At 44.7% G+C, this 20,198-nt stretch overlaps 1 protein-coding gene across 4 annotated transcripts in view; it reads right to left on the reverse strand.

The window, feature by feature from the left end:
* The window catches only part of TLK2 (tousled like kinase 2), a 122,981-nt gene extending 106,435 nt beyond the window's left edge, over window positions 1-16,546 (reverse strand). For 2 of the 4 annotated variants that reach the window (XM_025436696.3, XM_049114612.1), the window contains exons 1-2: window positions 10,404-10,554; window positions 8,807-8,889 (exon numbers count right to left, since the gene is read on the reverse strand). In XM_025436696.3, the coding sequence (XP_025292481.2) occupies window positions 8,807-8,889; window positions 10,404-10,539 (219 nt within the window). In that variant the 5' untranslated portion in view covers window positions 10,540-10,554. Of the gene's footprint in view, window positions 1-8,806; window positions 8,890-10,403; window positions 10,555-10,724; window positions 10,917-11,906 lie in introns of those variants that run through there. The other 2 variants (XM_025436698.3, XM_025436697.3) reach the window with 2 other exon arrangements.
* Between the last annotated feature and the right edge of the window lie 3,652 nt (window positions 16,547-20,198).

Raw genomic sequence — 20,198 nt, forward strand, 5'->3', positions numbered from 1 at the left:
ATATTTTTTTAAAAAAAGAACTCACTTAAGATTCTCTCTCCCCATCCCTCTCCCTCTGTCCCTTTGCTCCCTTAAAAAAAAAAAAAAAAAAAAGAATATAGCAAAAAAAAACCCCAGATATTTAAAGCAGATGAAATAGGGAGACAATCACTGGCAAACCCACACTAAAGGACAGATATATTTTAGGAATATAAATGTTTATCATATCTTTTTTTTTTTTTAATGTTTATCATATCTTAGAAGAAAAAGTGTTCCAAATAGAAGGTCAGACACAAAAAGGAATGAAGAACAAAATGGTAATAAACATGCAGGTTAGGCTAAAATAACACTGACTACATAAGGAGATTCAAAAATAATATAGACTCTTAAAAATATATAGACAAATAGTGAATACGTGACATTTCTTGCATTTCACCAAAATCTGTAATTGTGCAACACAAAGTGTAAACCCTAATGTTAAACTATAGACTTGGGAGACGCCTGCATGGCTCAGCGGTTGAGTGTCTGCCTTTGGTTCAGGGCGTGATCCCAGGATCCGGGATTGAGTCCCACGCTGAGTTCCCTGTATGGAGCCTGCTTCTCCGTCTGCCTGTGTCTCTGCTTCTGTGTGTCTCTCTCATTAATAAATAAAATCTTTAAAAAACAAAACAAAACTATAGACTTTGGTTAATACTAACATATCAATATTGGTTCATCAATTGTAACAAATCTACCACACTAATGTAAAATATTAATAGTAGGGAAAACTAGAGGTGCCTGGCTGGCTCAGACCATGGAGTATGTAACTCTTAATCTCAGGGTCATGAGTTCAAGCCTACATTAGACACAGAGCTTACTTAAAAAAAAAAAAAAATAGTGGGCAGAAACTAGAAAAACAGGGAAGAAGTATACAAGAACTGGGTACTATCTGCTCAATTTTCTATAAACCTAAAACTGTTCTAAAAAATAAAGTCCAGGGTGCCTGGGTGGCTCAGTCAGTTAAGCAAGTGTCTGCCTTCGGCTCAGGTCATGATCCCAGAATCCTGGGATGGAGTCCCATATGGGCTCCTTGCTCAGCAGGGAGTCTGCTTCTCTCTCTCTCTGCCCCTATCCCCTGCTTGTGCACACTCTTGTCTCTCTCAAATAAATAAATAAAATCTTTAAGAAATAATAAAAGTCTAGGAGCACCTGGGTGGCTCTGTTGGTTAAGCATCTGCCTTCAATGCAGGGCATGATCCCAGGGTCCTGGGATTCAGCCCGACATCAGGCTCCCCACTCAGCAGGGAGTCTGCTTCTCCCTCTCCCTCTGCCGTTCCCCCTGCTTGTGCTCTCTGGCTCACTTACTCTCTCTCTCTCTCTCTCTCTCTCTCTCTCTCTGGCTTTCTCTCACTCACTCTCTGTCAAATACATAAATAAAATCTTTAATATATATATATAATTAAATATGAAATACAGCATGTTAGCTGGGAGAGAAATAATGGAGTTAAATCTTCAAGCCCCTTGTACTGACAAACAGGACAAAATGATTAACATTAATCTTTGATAATCGATACATGTAATTTCTGTGGTAACCAATAGAAGAGTACATAATTTTCAAAGTAGAAGAGGGGGGACGCCTGAGTGGCGCAGCGGTTGAGTGTCTGCCTTTGGCTCAGGGCATGATCCTGGAGTTCCGGGATCGAGTCCCACATCGGGCTCCCTTCATGGAGCCTGCTTCTTCCTCTGCCTATGTCTCTGCCTCTCTCTGTCTCTCTCATGAATAAATAAAAGTAGAAAAGGGAATAATGGAATGTTAAAAATAATAACTAACAAAAATCTGTAGAGAAGTATTAAATGCTTATTTCTTTATCCTTCATTGAAAAAAATTAATGAAAAAAATCATTTCAAAAGAAAGTAAAAAAGGCATAAGAAAGATTTAAAAAGAAACACCAAGAACAGTTAAGCCTAAACGTGTCATTGCATTAAATGTAAATGAACTAAATCTTCTAATTGAAAGATAAGAATTCTGAGTGGAGTAAAACAATAAGCTAGAGCAGACCATGTCTACTGATATGGATGACAACTAACTCTACTTTCGTCTTCTCAATATTCTTTTTCCATTCAACAAAAACTTATTCAATGTATACAACATGCTGAGCATTTCAATAGTCAGAGATAAAGATATCAAACATTCTCCCAAGGAGACTAATAGGAGAAACAAATAATACATCATAATAAAAGTATGTTATCAAGTGCTAATAAAATATTGCAACTAGAATAATGCAGATATCTTGAAAAGCTATAAAGACAATATATCTAGATTATGCTTTGAAGGTTAAGCTGAAAGTTCATCCAGTAAATAAAAAAGGAAAGGAAAAGGAGAAAGTATGAACTTCTTTGCTAACATTACAGGTCAGGAGATCAGTCACGGTTTAAGGGTGTAGAGCAATGAAGTAGGAGAGAAAACAACTGGGAATGAAGTTGAAAAATTAGGATAGAAGCTTTAACTCTGTCCAACAGGTAACAGGGAGACTTTAAAGCAAGGGATTAAGACAATAATGCTGGGATTTTTAGAAATCTATTTTTTATTTTATTTTATTTTTTAAGATTTTATTTATTTATTCATGAGAGACACAGAGAAAGAGAGGCAGAGACACAGGCAGAGGGAGAAGCAGACTCCATGCAGGGAGTCTGATGTGGGACTCGATCCCGGGACTCCAGGATCACGCCCTGGGCCCAAGGCAGGCGCTAAAGCACTAAACCACCCAGGGATCCCCAAAATCTATTTTTTAAATATTTCTTTACTTTAGAGAGACAGAGAGAGTGCATGCATGGGGAAGGGGAGGGGCAGAGAGAGAATCCTCAAGCACATTCCTGCCTGAGACTGGAGCCCCAACAGAATGCTCAATCCCACTACCCCTGAGATCATAACATGACCTGAGCCAAAACCAAGAGGCGGACACCTAACCGACTAGACACCCCTATTCTTAGAAATATAAATGGAAACAGTTTACAGAAAGAAAAATGGGGGTAGGAGAGACTGGCTACTAGAGTTATGAATGAGGAAGGACTGAGAAAGTGGCAGGGAGGACAGAAAACTGCTTGAAACATTTCAGAAAAAGAAGAGACATGAGTTGATACTTGACTACATGTGAAATGAGAGGAGAACTTAACAAATACTAAGTAAATGAAAGGGAGAAGACAACATAAAGGCAAACAGTAATAAATTTAACAGTGCCTTAAAATTCAATGGTGTAAGCGTAGACTGTTTCTCAGAATTATGCTTATTGAGCACTGTCTAACTATGTATTAAATGTAAAACACCGAAACATGTATTTTTTTAAATTACTGGATTGGTATGTAAAATAGTTAACACTAGATATCCATAACTGACATTTTTTTCTGACATCTTTTTTTTTTTTTTAAGAGAGAGATGGGAGGAGGGGCAGGCAGAGGGAGAGGGAAAATCTTAAGCAGGCTTCACACCCTGCGTGGAGTGAGTCGCAGAGCTTGATTTCGTGACTCAAGCTGAAATCACCAATTGGGCGCTTAACTAAACCACTGAGGTACCCCCATAACTAACACATTCTAATTAATGCAATTAGTAACTAAATGGCAGGAGAAAAAGGTACCAGTTAAGTTAAACATCTTTTCAGAAGTCAAATTTGATCATTTAAAGTGATCATGTGGGATCCCTGGGTGGCGCAGTGGTTTGGCGCCTGCCTTTGGCCCAGGGCGCGATCCTGGAGACCCGGGATCGAATCCCACGTCGGGCTCCCGGTGCATGGAGCCTGCTTCTCCCTCTGCCTATATCTCTGCCTCTCTCTCTCTCTCTCTGTGTGACTATCATAAATAAATAAAAATTAAAAAAAAATATTTAAAGTGATCATGTATCAAAAAAAATAAAATAAAAATAAATTTAAAGTAATCATCATGGGGCACCCGAGTGGCTCAGTATGTTAAACATCTGACTCTTGATTTCATCTCAGGTTGTGAGTTCAGGGTTGTGAGATGGAGTCCCATGTGGTGCTCAGTGTGGGGTTTGCTTGAGATTCTTTTTCTCCCTCTGCCCCTCTCACTGTTCACATGTGTGCTGTCTCAATATAAACAAAATCTTTTTTAAAAAAGTGATTGTTGGGATCCCTGGGTGGCTCAGCGGTTGAATGACTGCCTTTGGCCCACGGCATGATCCTGGCGTCCTGGGATCGAGTCCCACATCGGGCTCCCTGCATGGAGCCTGCTTATCCCTCTGCCTATGTCTCTGCCCCTTTCTCTGTGTCTCTCATGAATAAATAAATAAAATCTTAAAAAAAAAGTGACTGTGTAACACAAATTTATAGAAGGTAGGAAAATAGATTTTTCTTTAAGACATCAAAAATCTACTATGTGATAATACTTTAAAGTATACCGTCTTACTTCAGGCTCTATAATGTAGAAGGTTCTTGCAGTGCCAAAACAGACTGTCCCACATTCACGGCTTCTCATTTTGTTCTTCTTTTCGATATCATCACATACTACATAATCCTTTTTATTCAATACAACTGAAACTAATAATACTAATCAAAACAGTAGACTGTGATGGGGAATCTAAAAAAAATTACGCCTTAAACATTTTCTTTAAACTTGAAACTTATAAATCCATATTCTGTTGCCAGTTTTTTGATGCAGGCCCTTTGAGTTATAGATCCAATGACTATAGTTCTAGTCTCACACAAACCACACCCATACTGCATCATCCACAATTTCTAGTTTCAATTTCTTTAAAAGTGAAGTGAGACTTAAAAGATACTTGCCAAGGATCTAAACGAAGAATCCTTTTAGATTATAAAAAACAGTAATTTGTAAACATTTATATGCATTTCCTTACTGGCCTGTCTTTCCAAGATAGTTAACTTAGTTTTCATAGAATCAACAATTCTTATATTTTACTATTATATTCCTTTGGCTTATGAAATTTAAATTAAATTATACAATTACAATACAAGTGCAAGTGTCATGGTGTGATCCTTTGTAAATCCATAATTCAACCAGTGCGAGCAATGCAGTGTGCATCAGTATGTCTTACGAAAAGAGAACAGAGTTTATTAAGACTAGCATACCTGTTAGAAAAGATTTAAATTCACTTATTGCTTTTATTGTACTTGGAACAGTACCTGGCACATAGTATTATAGAAGTATGTGCTACTATATTAGCCTTAAAACTAAACTAGTTACAGGGATGCCTGGCTGGCTCAGTGTAGGAAGAACATGCAACTCTTAATCTTTCTTAAACTTATGGTTGTGAGTTTGAGCTCCACATTGGGTGGAGACGTTATTTAAACAAACAAGCAAAAACAAAACTACACTAGGTGACTGGATGGCTGTCAGTTAAGCGGCTGACTCTTGGTTTCAGCTCAGGTCATGATCTCATAGGTCCTGAGATACAGCCCACCATCAGGCTCCATGCTCAGCAGGGAGTCTGCTTGAAGATTCTCTTCCTCTGCCACTCCCCCCATTCTCACACACTCTCTAAATAAATAAATCTTAAAAAACAAACAAACAAACAAAAACAGTAAACTAGCTAGATACAGTACACGCAATGGTAGAATCCTACCTACTTTACACAGCCTCTGAAGTCACAGAGACTACCTGTACTTAAACTGTCAAAATGGGGTTCCTGGCTGGCTCTGTCGTAGAGCATGTAACTCTTGATCTTGGGGTTAAGTTCAAGCTCCACGTTGGATGTAGAGATTACTTAAAAAAATAAAATGTTGAGAGAGAGAGCTAAAGCAGAGTATCAATATAAGCTGCAATAGGTCCTCACTGAAAACATATGAATATAAGGTAGAGTCAGTTTCACATAACTAGAAGTGAATTATCCAGTGCTTAAGGGAGGCGATTTAAAAAAAAAAAAAAAAAAAAAAAGTAGGCTAGCTCACGTATCAGGTCAAAAAGAAATGTAAAAGTAGGTTCACAACCCAAATTTAACCTTATCACCTCAAAAATGTTAAGAGGATGGTTACATGCCCTCCTAAAAAGTGGCAGCTAGGTAGGGAAGGAAAACCAGTTATATTTTCTTAGTGCATATTAGGCTACTTTCCTCTATCATCAATCCACTAATGATAGAAAACATGAATCTCTTAAAAAATAAATAAATAAATAAATGCCCATGCAGTACATCCCAAGGCACAAAACAAATCCTTCTGGTTTACCAATTATAAATTAAATACACTAATTGCGGAACTGTATATAAATGCAATATACAGAAAATTTTAAATGGTAGCCTGACCATTTTGTTTGAGCCTTAATTTTGTGATGCAGATCTAATCTGCAGGTGTAAAAAACCTGAAGCAACATGACAGAAGATCTATTAACCACCTGAAGTTCAAACACCGTAGCTACTTAAAACACTCTTGTCCACTAGGAAAGAATCCACAGTGGCACTTTCTTCCTTCTATGGACATCAAAAAGTACTGAAAATGTTATGAATAGTTAGGAGAAACTCAACAGACAGCCCCTGAAGGCTGTACCAGTCCCACTAGATGGCACTATCACAGGAAATTCACTCTTCTCCCATTTGGAGCAAGGGCTGAAAGCTCTCTTGATCTCTGCAAAACTGAAAACTATCAATTCAATGACATCCTCATTGGGAAATTACAACCCATAATGAGGAAATCAAAGCTGGGAGGAGGAGTTTTTCTCAAAGCACCTTTTCTGCCAGGACCATGGCCGCCTCCTCCTCCCCAGTTCTATTTCAAAATTAGTGGTCTGAGGAATACCATGGCTTGCAGGCAAAAAAAGTCCTACAAAATGGAGATTTCCTTTTCTTCTTCCTAACTCCAAACTACAGAAAAATTTACTTTTTCCCCCCAAGTGTGTTTGCTATAGGGAAAAAAACAAATCAATCTCTTGCTGCCCCTTGAACATTTATTGTAATCAATATACTTAACTATGACTAAAAACATCAAAATAACATACAATTAGTGACATAAAAACATTTGGATATAAATAAACTTCATTATATATAAAAGGAAAAACTTTCTATTAAATAGGCAGATTAGGGACGCCTGGGTGGCTCATCGGTTGAGCATCTGCCTTTGGCTCAGGACGTGATCCCAGATTCCCGGGATTGAGCCCCACATTGGGCTCCTTCCATGGAGCCTGCTTCTCCTCCCTCTGCCTGTGTCTCTGCCTGTCTGTGTCTCTCATGAATAAATAAATAAAATCTTTTAATAAATAAATAAATAAGTAGGCAGATTAAGTTTTCTGACACCTTAATTACATGATTTTAAGTCGGGCCTAGGCAACAAGATTCACAGCGTCAATTATCCCCATCACTTATGCCCTACTCCATCAAAAGTATACTTGGATATAGCTATCATTACCTTAAAAACTAAAGAAAGGCATACTAACAACAAAACCCAATGAGTCAAAACCACATACAACTTGAATACACACTTACTTTTATTCCATAGGTGCCCACTTGAACAGACAGATTTGGATATGAACCGTCTGCTGAATTCCCAAATTAAAAGACACATCAAAGTTCTTTTTAGGTAATCAACTGAATCAGAGATCAATTTAATACTCAAATATACTGCTCACTTCCAGCTGAAGCTACTTCTCCCAGATCAAAGAACTCACATTTATACATACATCTTTAATATATGAACAGTCAGTATAGCCACTCCAAAGTACCACAAGTCAATTACTTAGTAAAAGTGGCCAGAGAAACCAAGAACTGTAAACGTGTAACGAATCCTGTGTTCCCACAGCACCTTGTCACAGTTCTGACACAGATCTCACCACAGTACCATCTCCCTCTCGCTTACTCCACAAAGGAGGCTTGGACAGACTGAGATGTCATTCCTGATACCCTGCACAATGCCTCGTATGCAGCAGGCACTCAACAGCTGTTGAATGAACAAAAATTATAAAGCTATTCCAGTTCACCAAATCTACAAGATCTCTCAAAGCAGCCAGTTTTTCCAACTAAACCTTGACACCTTCTCCCTTAAGAAGCTACTAACCGAAGCATGAGACTAATGTTTAGGTTGCCATGAGAAATAAGATTTCTTGCAAAGCACAGAAAGAAATGTATCACATGAAGTCAAAGATCAAAAATGCACAAGTCTCAAGCCCAAGTAATACAACAATCTTGGACTCGTGAAGTTTTTAAATAAGACATCACAAATACCTTTTACATGTTGTATTAAAACCATAAATATATTCCACTAAAACCATGAAAGCAAAGGGGTGAACTACAGGAGGATGCAGAGGAAGCCATAACATTGCTTAAATGAACCACCTGACCATCAAGAGGGGCTTGATCTTACTTTATGCTCCCAGAACAAAAATAATAAAGAGTGAGCAAGAAGGACAAAATGAGGAGAGAAAAGGCAGTCTGGGGGTGCAACCAGGAGGAATCTGAACTGCAGATTGGGAGAACTGACAAACTTCGCAGAAGCAGATTTTTCAGAACTCTAGTATAAAACTATCTGAAATACCCCACTGTATTGAATCTATGCCCAAATCCTTTCATTAACAGTTTTTTTTTTTTGGAATGACTGAGGAGTTTTGACAAAACATGGCACAAAATCCAGATACACATCCCATTAGTAACCTTGCAACAAGACCCATGGGAAACCTCTCCCATATTAGAGGATAAAGAGCAGCATATACTCTCCTTTAGAATCTTTTTAATACTGTTAAGTTAGAGGAATGACTGGTAAATCTAAAAGTTCGCCGAAATCATGAGCCCATCTCACCTGCAATGGATCAGTATGGCCCACCCAAACTGATCTTAATTGCTTTCTAATTGTGTTTCAATTAGACTATGAACAGTGCTCATTATCAGCATTCTACTCACCTTACTAACACCAACTCCTGTAAACCTGGCCTCTAATAATTCCTGCCGTCGAGGGTCCAGGCTATGCAATTCTTCCATCATTTCTATTGAAAAAGACAAAGTAGGTTGTGAGACCATAGAAGCTAAAACATGAGGTACCAATTTTTAGATATAAGAAAATGCAGTGATTATTTCATTTGATGATCACACACAGGTAAACCACAAGTAAATACAGCATACAAATGATAAACTACAACATGCTCCCTCAAATAGCAATACGTTTAAAGTTAAAAATGGCTCAGAAGTCCTCTTCAGAGGGCTTCTTATCCTTGTCCAGTTCCGATCTGATTTTAACAGCAAAAAACCTCAAACCTTCATATAATCTCAGTAAAAGTTGAGCAAGGACTAACTTACAAAACAACAACAGAAAAATTCCTTCTATCGACCTTTCAATTTAACTAAGTACTTTTCGATAGGTTTCCCCAACCCACAGGAACTAGTCCTTAAAACTAAAAATATGAATTGCTAATAATAATTTAAAAATAATGTAGCATGAATCAGAAGCCACAAATAACTTCAAATAACTCTATTATATAGCTCCCTTCTCTGAAGAGCTCACAGTAGCTCATGAAAAAAGGAATTAATTATCTTAAATTTAATAGAGAACCCATGGTAAAACCATCAACCAGCATTCACTCAGGAAATCAGTAGAGCTCCATAACCATCCCTTTACAAAATCTTTTTCTGACCACTCCCTGGAGCAGTAGGTTTCTCTAGACATCTGCTTTTAGCACTCCTTCCAAGCAGGGAAGGGCAGGAGGACACCATTTTTAAACTCCTTCCACGACCAATAAAATAAATGCACAGGCTACTTTCAGCAAACGCGTCCATCATTGCAAGAGATCAGCTCTTGCAGAACCCATTGGAAATCTAATATTAAAAGTGGAATGGGAGCATACACCATTACAGAGAACCCCTCCGAACATATTATTAAACAGCTTTTGGAACGATGGGCATGATTTAAAAGTTCACTGAGAACATGAATTAAACATTCTCCTCTGCAATCTAACAACTCCACGTTAACTGTAACCACCCCTACCAGTCCTCCAGTTTCATTTCCCTTCCTGGATTGAGAGCCTGGGGCAAAGGGGAATGAAAGGGTGACAAATTAAAGTTTCACCCACACAAGTGCAGGTTAGCGAGGGAATAAGGAAATTCTCCAGAAGGCAGAAAGGCATCTTAAAAAAGAAAAAGAAAGAAAGCGAGAAGGGGATAGAGAGAGAGAGAGAGCGCTTCCCCGCAAGTGGCCTTCCTCGCGTCTCGCCCTGCCCTAATCAAGGCCTGAATGGCAGAGGTTGCAGCCTCCCTCACACCCTAGGGTCTCTCGGAACATTTCCTAAACCTCCATCCCCAGGCCTGGACCGGAAAATAACGCCCCAGCGGTTATTCCATTTAATGTCAACTCATGTTGAGGAAATCTCCACTCTGTCTCATTCCAGCAGGGCCTTGGACCGGGATCCTCCCTGCAGCCCACAGCCGGGAAGCAGAACCGATGGGGCCTGGTCCCGGCGCCCCTCGCCTCCCGCCGGCTCCAAACTTTCCCCAACTCCAGGCCCACCTGTCACGGAGGGAGGGCGGGCCGGCTCTCGGGGGCGCCCGGGAGGCTGCCGGGGCCTCCAGCTGCCGGGGCGTCCCCTTCGCCCTGCCGGCCGCCGGCCCCACTCCCAGGCCGGGGCCGCCTGGGCCTCCCCCATCTTCAGTCCGGCCCCTCGGCGACCCGCAGCCCTCGGGGAGCCCCTCCCGCCTCAGCGCCGAGGAGCTGCGGCCCGGCGGCGGCCCCCGGGTGGGCCCGGGCCGCAGCCTCCTCAGCTGAGGGGTCCCCCGAACGGTTAATGCCCCAGGCCCGGCGCCCTCCCCCGCCCGGGGCTCAGCCTCTCACCTGCCGCCGCCGCCGCCGCTCCACGCTCCTCCCGGGAGGGGCCCCGACCCGACCCGGCCGCGGACCGCTCGGCTCTCCCCTTGGGCAGGCCCGGGGCGGAGCCGGGGCCTCTCCTGAGCGCCGCAACCCCCCGCCCGGGCAGCCGCCGCCGGCGCCGGGCTCCACGAGAGGGCGGGCGGGGGAGGGGGGCCGCGGAGGCCGCAGATCCCCGGGCTCGCGTACAGAGCCAGGCGCCTGACGCGGGCCCGGGCCCGGGCGGCCGCGGGGGGCGCGGGACCGGCCTCCTGGCGCCGGACAAAGGCCAAGGGAGGCGCAAGAGGGCCCAGGCCGGGCCGGGAGGTGGGGGCCCGCTCGGCTGGGGGCCACTCGGGTGCGGCGCGGAGGGCGGGGGGGGGGGGGGGTCGGAACCGCTGGTGCCCAGGACCCGCCTCCGGCCCCTTAATCCGGATCGGTTCGGTCCGGATTAGTAGTGATCGGTGTAAACACACTAGTGAAACCGCGTGTTTCCTCGCGAGATTTGCACGGCTGGGAGGCAGGGGGGGTCCTGGGGGGGTGGGGGAAGAGCCGGCAGTGGGGGAGGAGGGGGAGGGGACGAGGAAGGTGGGGGGGTCCCCGCTGCCCCGGCGCCCCGCCTCCTCCAATCAGCGGCCAGGCTGGCGGGCAGGGGTTAACCAGGGGACCCCGCGCCGGCGGAGGAGGCCGCCGCCTCGCCGGGCGGCTGAGGGCGGGCGCGCGGGCGGCGCCGGCTACTGGCCGCCCCGAGCCCGACCCGGGCCGGAGTCCGGGAGCCCCCGCCGCCGATCGTCTGTCACCGGCCCCCGCCCGCGGGACCGACCGGCCTGGCCGAGGCGCTCGGGCCGGCGCCCTGGGCCGCGGACCGGCGCTGGAGGGGCCTCGCCGCCTGGGCCGGGCGCTCCCCGATCCGCCTCGCCGAGCCCCGCGCCCGCCCAGCCCCTCGTCTCCACGAGTTTGGGTGAGAAGCGGGCTTGCTCTGCCCCGGGATGGATTCTGGAGGAAGAAAGCCCGGGAGCCGGCGGACCCCGCCCGAACTTCCTCGGAGACGCCCAGCTAGTGAGTTCGCCGTGCCCACCGCGTTGGCCTCTCGCACGCCCCGCCGCTCTGCTAAGGGACCGTCCGGCTCCCCAAACCCTGGAAAACGGACAGCACTTTCCCTCCACGTACCTGGCTGGCGGAGGGCGCCTCTAGGGACAAAAGGTTCCCAGGGATCAAAGCTGAGCCCCCACCCCCGCCAGGATGCTGCCCTCCGGAAGGGGGGGCGCTACCCCAGAGGGACGCCCCGGGCACCCAAGGGGAGGTTCCATTGCAACCTCTGATTTAAAAAAAAAAAAAAAAACACGGCCCTCCTGGGTACTTAGCGGGACCTGCGGGTAGGACTAGCATAGAAAACACAGGCCTGGCCCACACAGAATGTCTCCTGGGCAATGAGAACTAGGAAGAGGTGAGCTCTTGTGCCTAGTAGCCCCCGCAGCCTGGAGGGCCTCCAGCGTGGGAAGAAGAGACTCCCACTCTGATCTCTCAGCCCCAAGGGGGGGGCGGGGGGGAGCACATTCTCCACTGACTCCTAGGAGCCTGGACACTGACTTCAACGCAAATACTCAACTTTGTATTTTCCTCTGACGCTTCCATGATCAGACATCTGAAGATGATTTAAGGAATACAAGTGAATCACAAGGGGAAAATTCAGACAATGAACAACAGCCTTGAACTTTTCCAGGGGGTAGGCAAGTACTTCAAGTGGAGTTTCTGCCTTTTTCTCTTATTTTTTCTTAATTCTTGTTGTATTAACAGAACACAGACCTGCTGAAAGGGCCGAGGATGGCAGTTTACTTTTTGTTCCTTGTCTGACCTTCCATACCCTTGGACCAATTCGGGCACTGTGGGAAAAAAATCCATTAAACCAAGAGTCACCTTGCCCCAGATCCCAGCCAGGTTGGAAAGTGCACACACATATTGCCAAAGATAACAATGTTTGAAGGGGAGGGGGAGAGCCAGCTGGGGGCAGAGGGTAGGAGGAGAGGTCAAGGTGGAGGGCTAGCCAGAGAACCAAGGGGCAGATGATCTAGGTAGGACTTGCCTTCCCCTCCAACACACACACACACACAAAAACAGCAAATGAGGCAAGCTTTTGCATTATAGTGAATGATCAAGAAAGCAACTCCTTAAAACAACACTGGAATGTCTTAAATGGGGAGAAAAGAGTTTAGGAGACAGAGCACTGGACAGAGAGTCAGAGCCGAGTTCAGTCCAGCTGTTCCACTGACAAGCTGCATGGACCTGTCACTCACCCTTTTCAAGCTTTGCCAACCTCATCTATGAAGGAAGGGTTTGGACTAGATTTACAAAGGCCTTTCCAGGTCGAAAAGGCTAGGATTCCATTTGATGAGGTAATTATTTCGAATAATCATTGCAATACAGGGAAAGGTGATATTTTTAGTTTCGCTTTTCCTGGTGTGTTTTTCTCTGCGTGCCAAAGAACTCACACTGGTGTAGATCTATTCACAGCCCCACTCTGGATTTAACACTGGTCCTATTAGGAATTGCTTGTAGGAATTTAATGAATTTGCTTACCACAAAGATTGGGTGCTTCTATTTATAAGCATTGTAGAAATGAAGATATCAAATATCAACAGCGAGGGAAAAGAACCTTACCCTTTCCCAGAGAAAGATGGGTAATTTCAAAGTAAATTATCTTGTCAGATGGTACCTCTCACAATGCAATTGAACCTTGGGTTCGTGAATCAACTTGTTTAAAATGTGTGTACTCACATTGCAACTTTGTCAGACTCCCTTGTCCCAGACTGGCAAATGGTGACATGCCCCATGCAAAGGCCCAATTCCCATTAGCTGTACAGGCTAATGGCTCAGACAGGGATTCAGTCAGAAGCCATGCATGTTGATCATCTGCCCCTGTCTTCAGGGGAATGCATGACAGCTCCTCCAGGCTCATGCCCAAGGTCACAGAGAAGACCGTGGAGCTGGCTGGACATGCCTCGGGCTGGTTCTGGTGTTCCCCAAGATGTACTCTGCAAACCTTGATTGGTTAATAGGCTTTAAAGAGAGTAGACATTGTACTTGGGTCCTTGGGAAACTGTTGGTTAAAACTAAATGGAATCCATTATTTCAGTACTACTTGGAGCCTAAAATGTGTAATATGCATATGGCAATCTCGGAGGTGAGGGAGGTGGAGTTTTTCAGTATTTTTCCATTTAATTTTGGAATTACCACTCTAGTTTGGGTGGGTTGGTTGGTTGGTTCAGTGTAGTCATGGAAAAGGTGTTGTTCTGAGGAAGACACCGGGAGAAACTGGTTTAACCTTTGGCTTTTTGACTTGTACCACACTAATGATTGTCCAGCATCTCCTTGAATGTTTCACAATATCCACCAGCTGCAACAAAAAGATCCTGGCATATGATACTGAGCAGGTTGATAGTCCTAGCGTGATTGCACCTTTTCTAAAAGGAGCCTGCAATGTGGTGGCTAAGAGGACAAACTTACTAGGCAAGGTCCTTGATTTTAATCCTTCCAGACTCTTATCAGCTGTGTAGCCTTAAGCAAGATACTTAAGTTCTCCATGCCTCAGTTTCTTTATCCACAAAATGGTGTTAACATCTTCCAGGACTGTGGGAGGATTAAATGAGATATATATATATGCCTGATAGAGTATTTCCTGAATAAATGACCACCAAACTCCACATTTCTGCAAAGGGTTTATGTATGTTTGCCATTAGATTGGTTTAAGGGCACACAATTTAACTTTGGAAACCAGGCTGCTAGTGTACTGAGTTGTTTAGATGTTTTGTTTCATAACAGGAAAAGGGCCAAAAAATAAAGAAAAAGGACTTAACGTCTTTTTAATTAAAGCATTACATTTGTTGCCTGGGTCGGGTGGGGGGGGGGTGCAGGGTGGTATGGGCAGTAGAGAAAAACAAGTCATCTGCCCAGTCTCTTTATATTGTTCCCCCACCCCTGAGAATTGAGGGTTTCTCATCATAAGAATAAATAAGGAATTTCATGAAGGCAGTATTTCCACTAGACATTGCACTAGGCAGGACAGTATGAAATACTAAAGTATTTGTGACTGGACCAAACTCGGTTCCAATCCTGCTTCTTCACCTCTGGGGTTCTCTATCTAAAAACTGGCCAGCACACCTAATTCCGTGAGTTGCTTTAATTAAAATTGAAACGATGGGAAATGTCTTTCAACCATGCCTGACGTGACCTATAGTAAGTGTTGAGTCAACCTTATTTCCCCCCTTCTCCCCATTCCTACCAAATGGAAAAGTGGTTGGTTGCCATAAACATACACTACAGATTTTTAAAATTCAGGTCTCGGCCTTCATCCGACTCTGCCAGTCAGTCTCCTGTCTCTGTGTTTGTCATAGCCTCCTCCCGCCTAGCTTGCTTCACAAACTCTTGAGCAAGTGCCCTTGACACCATTTGCTTTATTTATCGAGTCATCCATTCTCCCCCACAGCCCACTGACCGGGGAACGATCTTCTTATTCTCCTGGAGAGTACCTCCCTTTTCTTATTTCCTCTTCCAACTCCCTCCCCAAAAGTTATTTTTTAATAATTGTCTTTCCTCTGCATTGTGTGTTCCTTCTTCCCAACAGCTGAAATGCAAGATAGACAAATAGAAGAGCAAAAGAGGGGATCCCTGGGTGGCTTAGCGGTTTAGCACTTGCCCTCAGCCCAGGGCATGATCCTGGAGACCCCGGATCAAGTCCCACGTTGGCTCCCTGCGTGGAACCTGCTTCTCCCTCTGCCTGTCTCTCTCTCTCTCTCTCTCTCCTGAAGAAATAAAGTCTTAAAAAAAAAAAAAAGCAAAAGAGAGCAAATGCACTAAATGTCACAAGCCCCCTCCCTTAGCTACTGATTCCCCCGTATTTGTGGTAACTAGCAAAAGTATATTTTTAAAATCTCAGTTCCTCTGTTGGCTTTAAAAACAAAAATAGGTGTCTTTAAAGTTTATAATTCTTTTTGTAATTTCTACACCCAACATGGGACTCGAACTCATGACCCCAAGATCGAGTCAGATCTTGATTGAGCCAGCCAGGCGCCCCTCTTCTATGGCTTTTTATATTAGGCTTAAGCCATCAACCTTCTGACATAGGTCATGAGGGGATGGGAGCCCAAGCCCCATGTCCGTAGGGAGGAAAGAAGGGGATCACCCAGTGAGGGGCAGGAGGCTTGGGCATGGTCAGCCCCCAAAAGGCAAGTCAGAAAATGAGTGCCTTTTTGTACAGCCTCTGAGCTAAGAATGAGCTTTACATTTTTAAACAGTTGAAAGAAAAAGAATAGTATGACACATGAAAATTACATAAAATTCTAATTTTGGCATCCATAAAAGTTTCATTAGAACACAGCCACACTAACCCTTTACATGTTATCTGTGGCTGCTTTTGCACCACAAAAACAAAACAATAATTGTGACAGGCCAGTAAAACCTGAAATATTTACTATCTAGTCTTTTACGGAAAAAGTTTGTCCGTGTCGGCTCCGGGCCAAGGACTTCTCAAATTGTAATGAGCATCTGTATCCCTTGGGCATCTTGCTAAATGCAGGTTCTGACTTAATAAGTCTGGGATGGGGGGCCCCTGGGTGGCTTAGTCGGTTAAGCATCTATCTACCTTTGGCTCAGGTCATGATCCCAGAGTCCCAGGATCGAGCCTGGTTTCAGGATCCTTGCTCAACAGGGAGCCAGCTTCTCCCTCTGTCCCTCACCTCGCTCATGCTCCCTCTCGTTCACTCTCTGTCTCTCAAATAAATAAAATCTTAAAAAAAAAAAAAAAAAAGAAAAAGAAAAGTCTGGGATGGAACCTGAGGCTCTGCATTTCCGGCAGCTCCCAGGTGATGCTCTTGCTGCTGGTCTGCAGACCATATTGCGTATCAAGGCCTTGAAAGGTTTGTCTGTTTTATGCTAATTTTTGTGAATGATTTCTAAGTAAGCAAATCTTAGAAAATATGAAAACTTGGAGTATAACCCAGGATAATAACCTCAAACAGATTTTCCACATTTCATTCCATTGTTTTGGCATCATGTGATGATGGCCTGATGGACGTGGAAATGGATTTGCCAGCAACCTTGCTGAGGCCAAAGGGATTGCAGCCCCAAAACTCCCGTGATATCAGGCTCCCTTTTAATTTCCATAAAGTTACCATTCCAGATCCAGAAAGACCTTTGTGAGTTCACCATACCCAAATTATTATTGATTTTTCCAAAATGAGCCAAGTCTCCTCTCTTAGCTCTTCCTTTAATGACCAGCACTTCTCAGTGACAGGCCTTTGGAGGACAGCCAGGGTTCAAAGCCTAGCCTTTCTATATACATGTTCTGAGATGCAAGTTCTGGTGCCTCAGTTTTCCTACCTGTGCAATGGGCATAATGTATGTAAAGCACTTGGTATGCCACTGGATTTGTGGCAGATACGTTCAAACTGCAAGCATCTGAAAACTTCACATACCCAAAACCTGCTCTTCCCCCGAGCTGACTCATTTTAGCAAACATCAATTCTATTCTTTCACCATCTAGACCAGAAACCTTGGAATTAACTTCTACTTCAGCCCCCAGCTCCTCTACTCCAGCCTCGCTGTCTGCTCCCACCTCAGAGCCTTTGCACTTACCATCCTTCTCCCTGGAATGCTGTCCATCAGCTACCTAACTGGCATGGCCACATATTTTTACATCACATGAAGTGTGTCCTATCTTCTGTGTATACATGATAACAATATGGATCTGGCAAGTATCTGCCTTTAGGTGATAGAATGAGAAGAGCCTCCCACCTCTTTCAAGGGACAACCATTCTAGGCTTTTGAGTAGAAGGAAGTGAGGAGGGCATGTTAAAAAGAAGAGCACAGCCCCAAATCAAATGCTTGCTCTCATGTGCATGCCACTTGGAGAAACAATAAACTCGTGATTGAATGTCAAGGGTAATGAGTGTGTGGGGAGAAAGCAGGCAGGAAACATGAATAGAGCACTAGGCCCTGGTGGCAGTAGAGATGCTACTTTCTATAGAGAGGTAGGTCAAGCACAGCTTTTCTCTGATAATGTGCCATCTGAGCAGATGCCTAAATGAAATGAATGTGCAAACCCTGTCACTGTCTAGGGCAAGAGCATTCCAGGAAGAGGAAACAGTAAATGAAAATGCCCCGGGCCCAGAACTTGTAGGCCAACTTTGTTCCTGGGCTCTCTGGTGCTAGAGAGAACGGTGCCAGCCATGGAGCAGAGCACACAGGCAGACCACAGTTGCAGCAAGGTTCTGGTGCAGCAGAGTACTTAATGCTGTAGTGTGTTTCAACAGTTTTGAGTCTGTGTTTAATGTCTAATCCCAAAGGATAGGGATTATGACAGAAAGCACTTATTGAGCATTTATAGGGCAGGCACTAGAATGAGAGCATGTTCATTATCACATTTAATCCCTTCCACCTTGAGGGAGGCCCACCGTACAGATGAGGAGGAGAAAGTGCAGAAGAGGTATGAGGTCCCCAGCCAGCTCAGAGGATTCTCCAAAGCCAGTGCAGTTGGCCCCCTGCTGCACTGGGGTCTCCGCTGTATGGGGTGGGGGCGAGGGCTCCCTTCTGTCCCCCTCCTGGCCTGTCCCAGGTTCCACCTACTTTTCTAGTTTGGTTCAGTTAACTCTAACTTTCCTCCACCCTGTTCTGGGGTCTCGTTTCATGACCCCATATTTATTGTGTTCCCTGCCTTCCCTAGCTGGCAGCTGCTTTGCACTTCCTGTGACAGCTTACCACGCATGGGCAGTTGTTTGGTTATTTAGGTAAGACTCTTATCGAAGTCACATCACTCAGAACCCGTTTCTCAGTTCTTCAGGTCCCTTGCTTCGGAGTTAATCTAACTCAGGAAGAATGTAATGAAAATGCTGAGAGAATGGTACACACCCATGATGTCAACTCACTCCCTTTAAAAGAACAAGACTGCCAGGCAGTGACATTTGACCAGCTGACTCTGCTCACAGAAAAGCTACTCAGGAAGGCAAACCACACCAGGAGGTTCCTCCGCAGGCCAGGGGGATGACTGGGCTAATCTTACTGGCTCCACTGTGTCAAGCTACGTTCAGCTGCCGTTTCCAATTCCTCGAAACAGGACACTGTCTTCTAAAAAAGCCAGGGTGTTGGTCTGTCCCTGTTGTGGAATTACACCAGAGCCCTTCTTTTTAGACTCCTCTCTTAGATGCTGGGTGGGCAGATGACAGCTCTTCTGAAACCACAAGCAATGTAGAGGCTTACATTTTCTTAGACATTTGGATAGCCCATTTTTAGCCAACCCTGCTTCTTTGTAGGTGGCTGATCTCATCCTACACTTGTTGAGTCTTCCAAGTCTTGTTCTCAGGGGTTTGCAGGTATCTTGGTGAGGCTTCCAGTTTTAGGCTCTGCTTTAACATTTATTAGCCGAAGACTTTAGGAAAGTTACTTCAATTTCCTCATCTATCAAGCTGACAGCTAACACCTGTTCTCCTCCCAAGCTTGCTCCGAGGATGAAGCCTGTTAACACAATAAAGCTTTTTGAGATTTGGAAGAAAAAAAAAAAGGATCATGTAAATGCAAAATGAAATGATTTTTCAAGGCAAGATCTCCCTAAAACAACAGTTGCAACAGGGAAAAAGAAGTTGACATCACAGCTGGCCCCAGAAACCTGCACATAGTGTACAGCCTTTACAGACTACCCAGAGGCCCAGGGTCTGTTATTGATGGGAGTGTGGTTCCATCTTGTCCAAGAACCACCACCCTAAAATATACTTTAGTATCTTGATTTTTTTTAAGATTTTATTTATTTATTCATGGGAGACACGGAGAGAGAGAGAGAAAGAGGCAGAGACACAGGCAGAGGGAGAAGCAGGCTCCACGCAGGGAGCCCAATGCGAGACTCGATCCCAGGTCTCCAGGATCAGGCCCTCGGCTGAAGGCGGCGCCAAACCGCTGAGCCACCCAGGCTGCCCAGTATCTTGATTTTTTTAAAAAGATTTATCTATTTGAGAGAGAGAGAGAGAGAATGTGAAGGGAGGAGGGGCAGAGAGAGAGAATCTCACACTCCTCCCTGAGCACAGAGCCCAAAGTGAGGCTCGATCCCAGGACCCTAAGATCATGACCTGAGCTAAAGGCAGACACTTAACCAACTAAGCCACCCAGGTGCCTCCCAAATCCAGAGTTTGGTGCAAAGTAAATGCGATGGGGATCCCTGGGTGGTGCAGCGGTTTGGCGCCTGCCTTTGGCCCAGGGCAGATCCTGGAGACCCGGGATCGAGTCCCACGTCGGGCTCCTGGTGCATGGAGCCTGCTTCTCCCTCTGCCTGTGTCTCTGCCTCTCTCTCTGTGTGACTATCATAAATAAAAAAAAAAAAAAAAAAAAAAAAGTAAATGCGATGCTGTGAAAGGAATAGAAGACACAGAGTCATAAGACCTCGTTCAAAACTCAGCTCTCCCTCCCCATCAATGAGGCCCA

The sequence above is a fragment of the Canis lupus genome, chromosome 9 (assembly GCF_003254725.2).
Source record: "Canis lupus dingo isolate Sandy chromosome 9, ASM325472v2, whole genome shotgun sequence".
Lineage (NCBI taxonomy): Eukaryota > Metazoa > Chordata > Mammalia > Carnivora > Canidae > Canis > Canis lupus.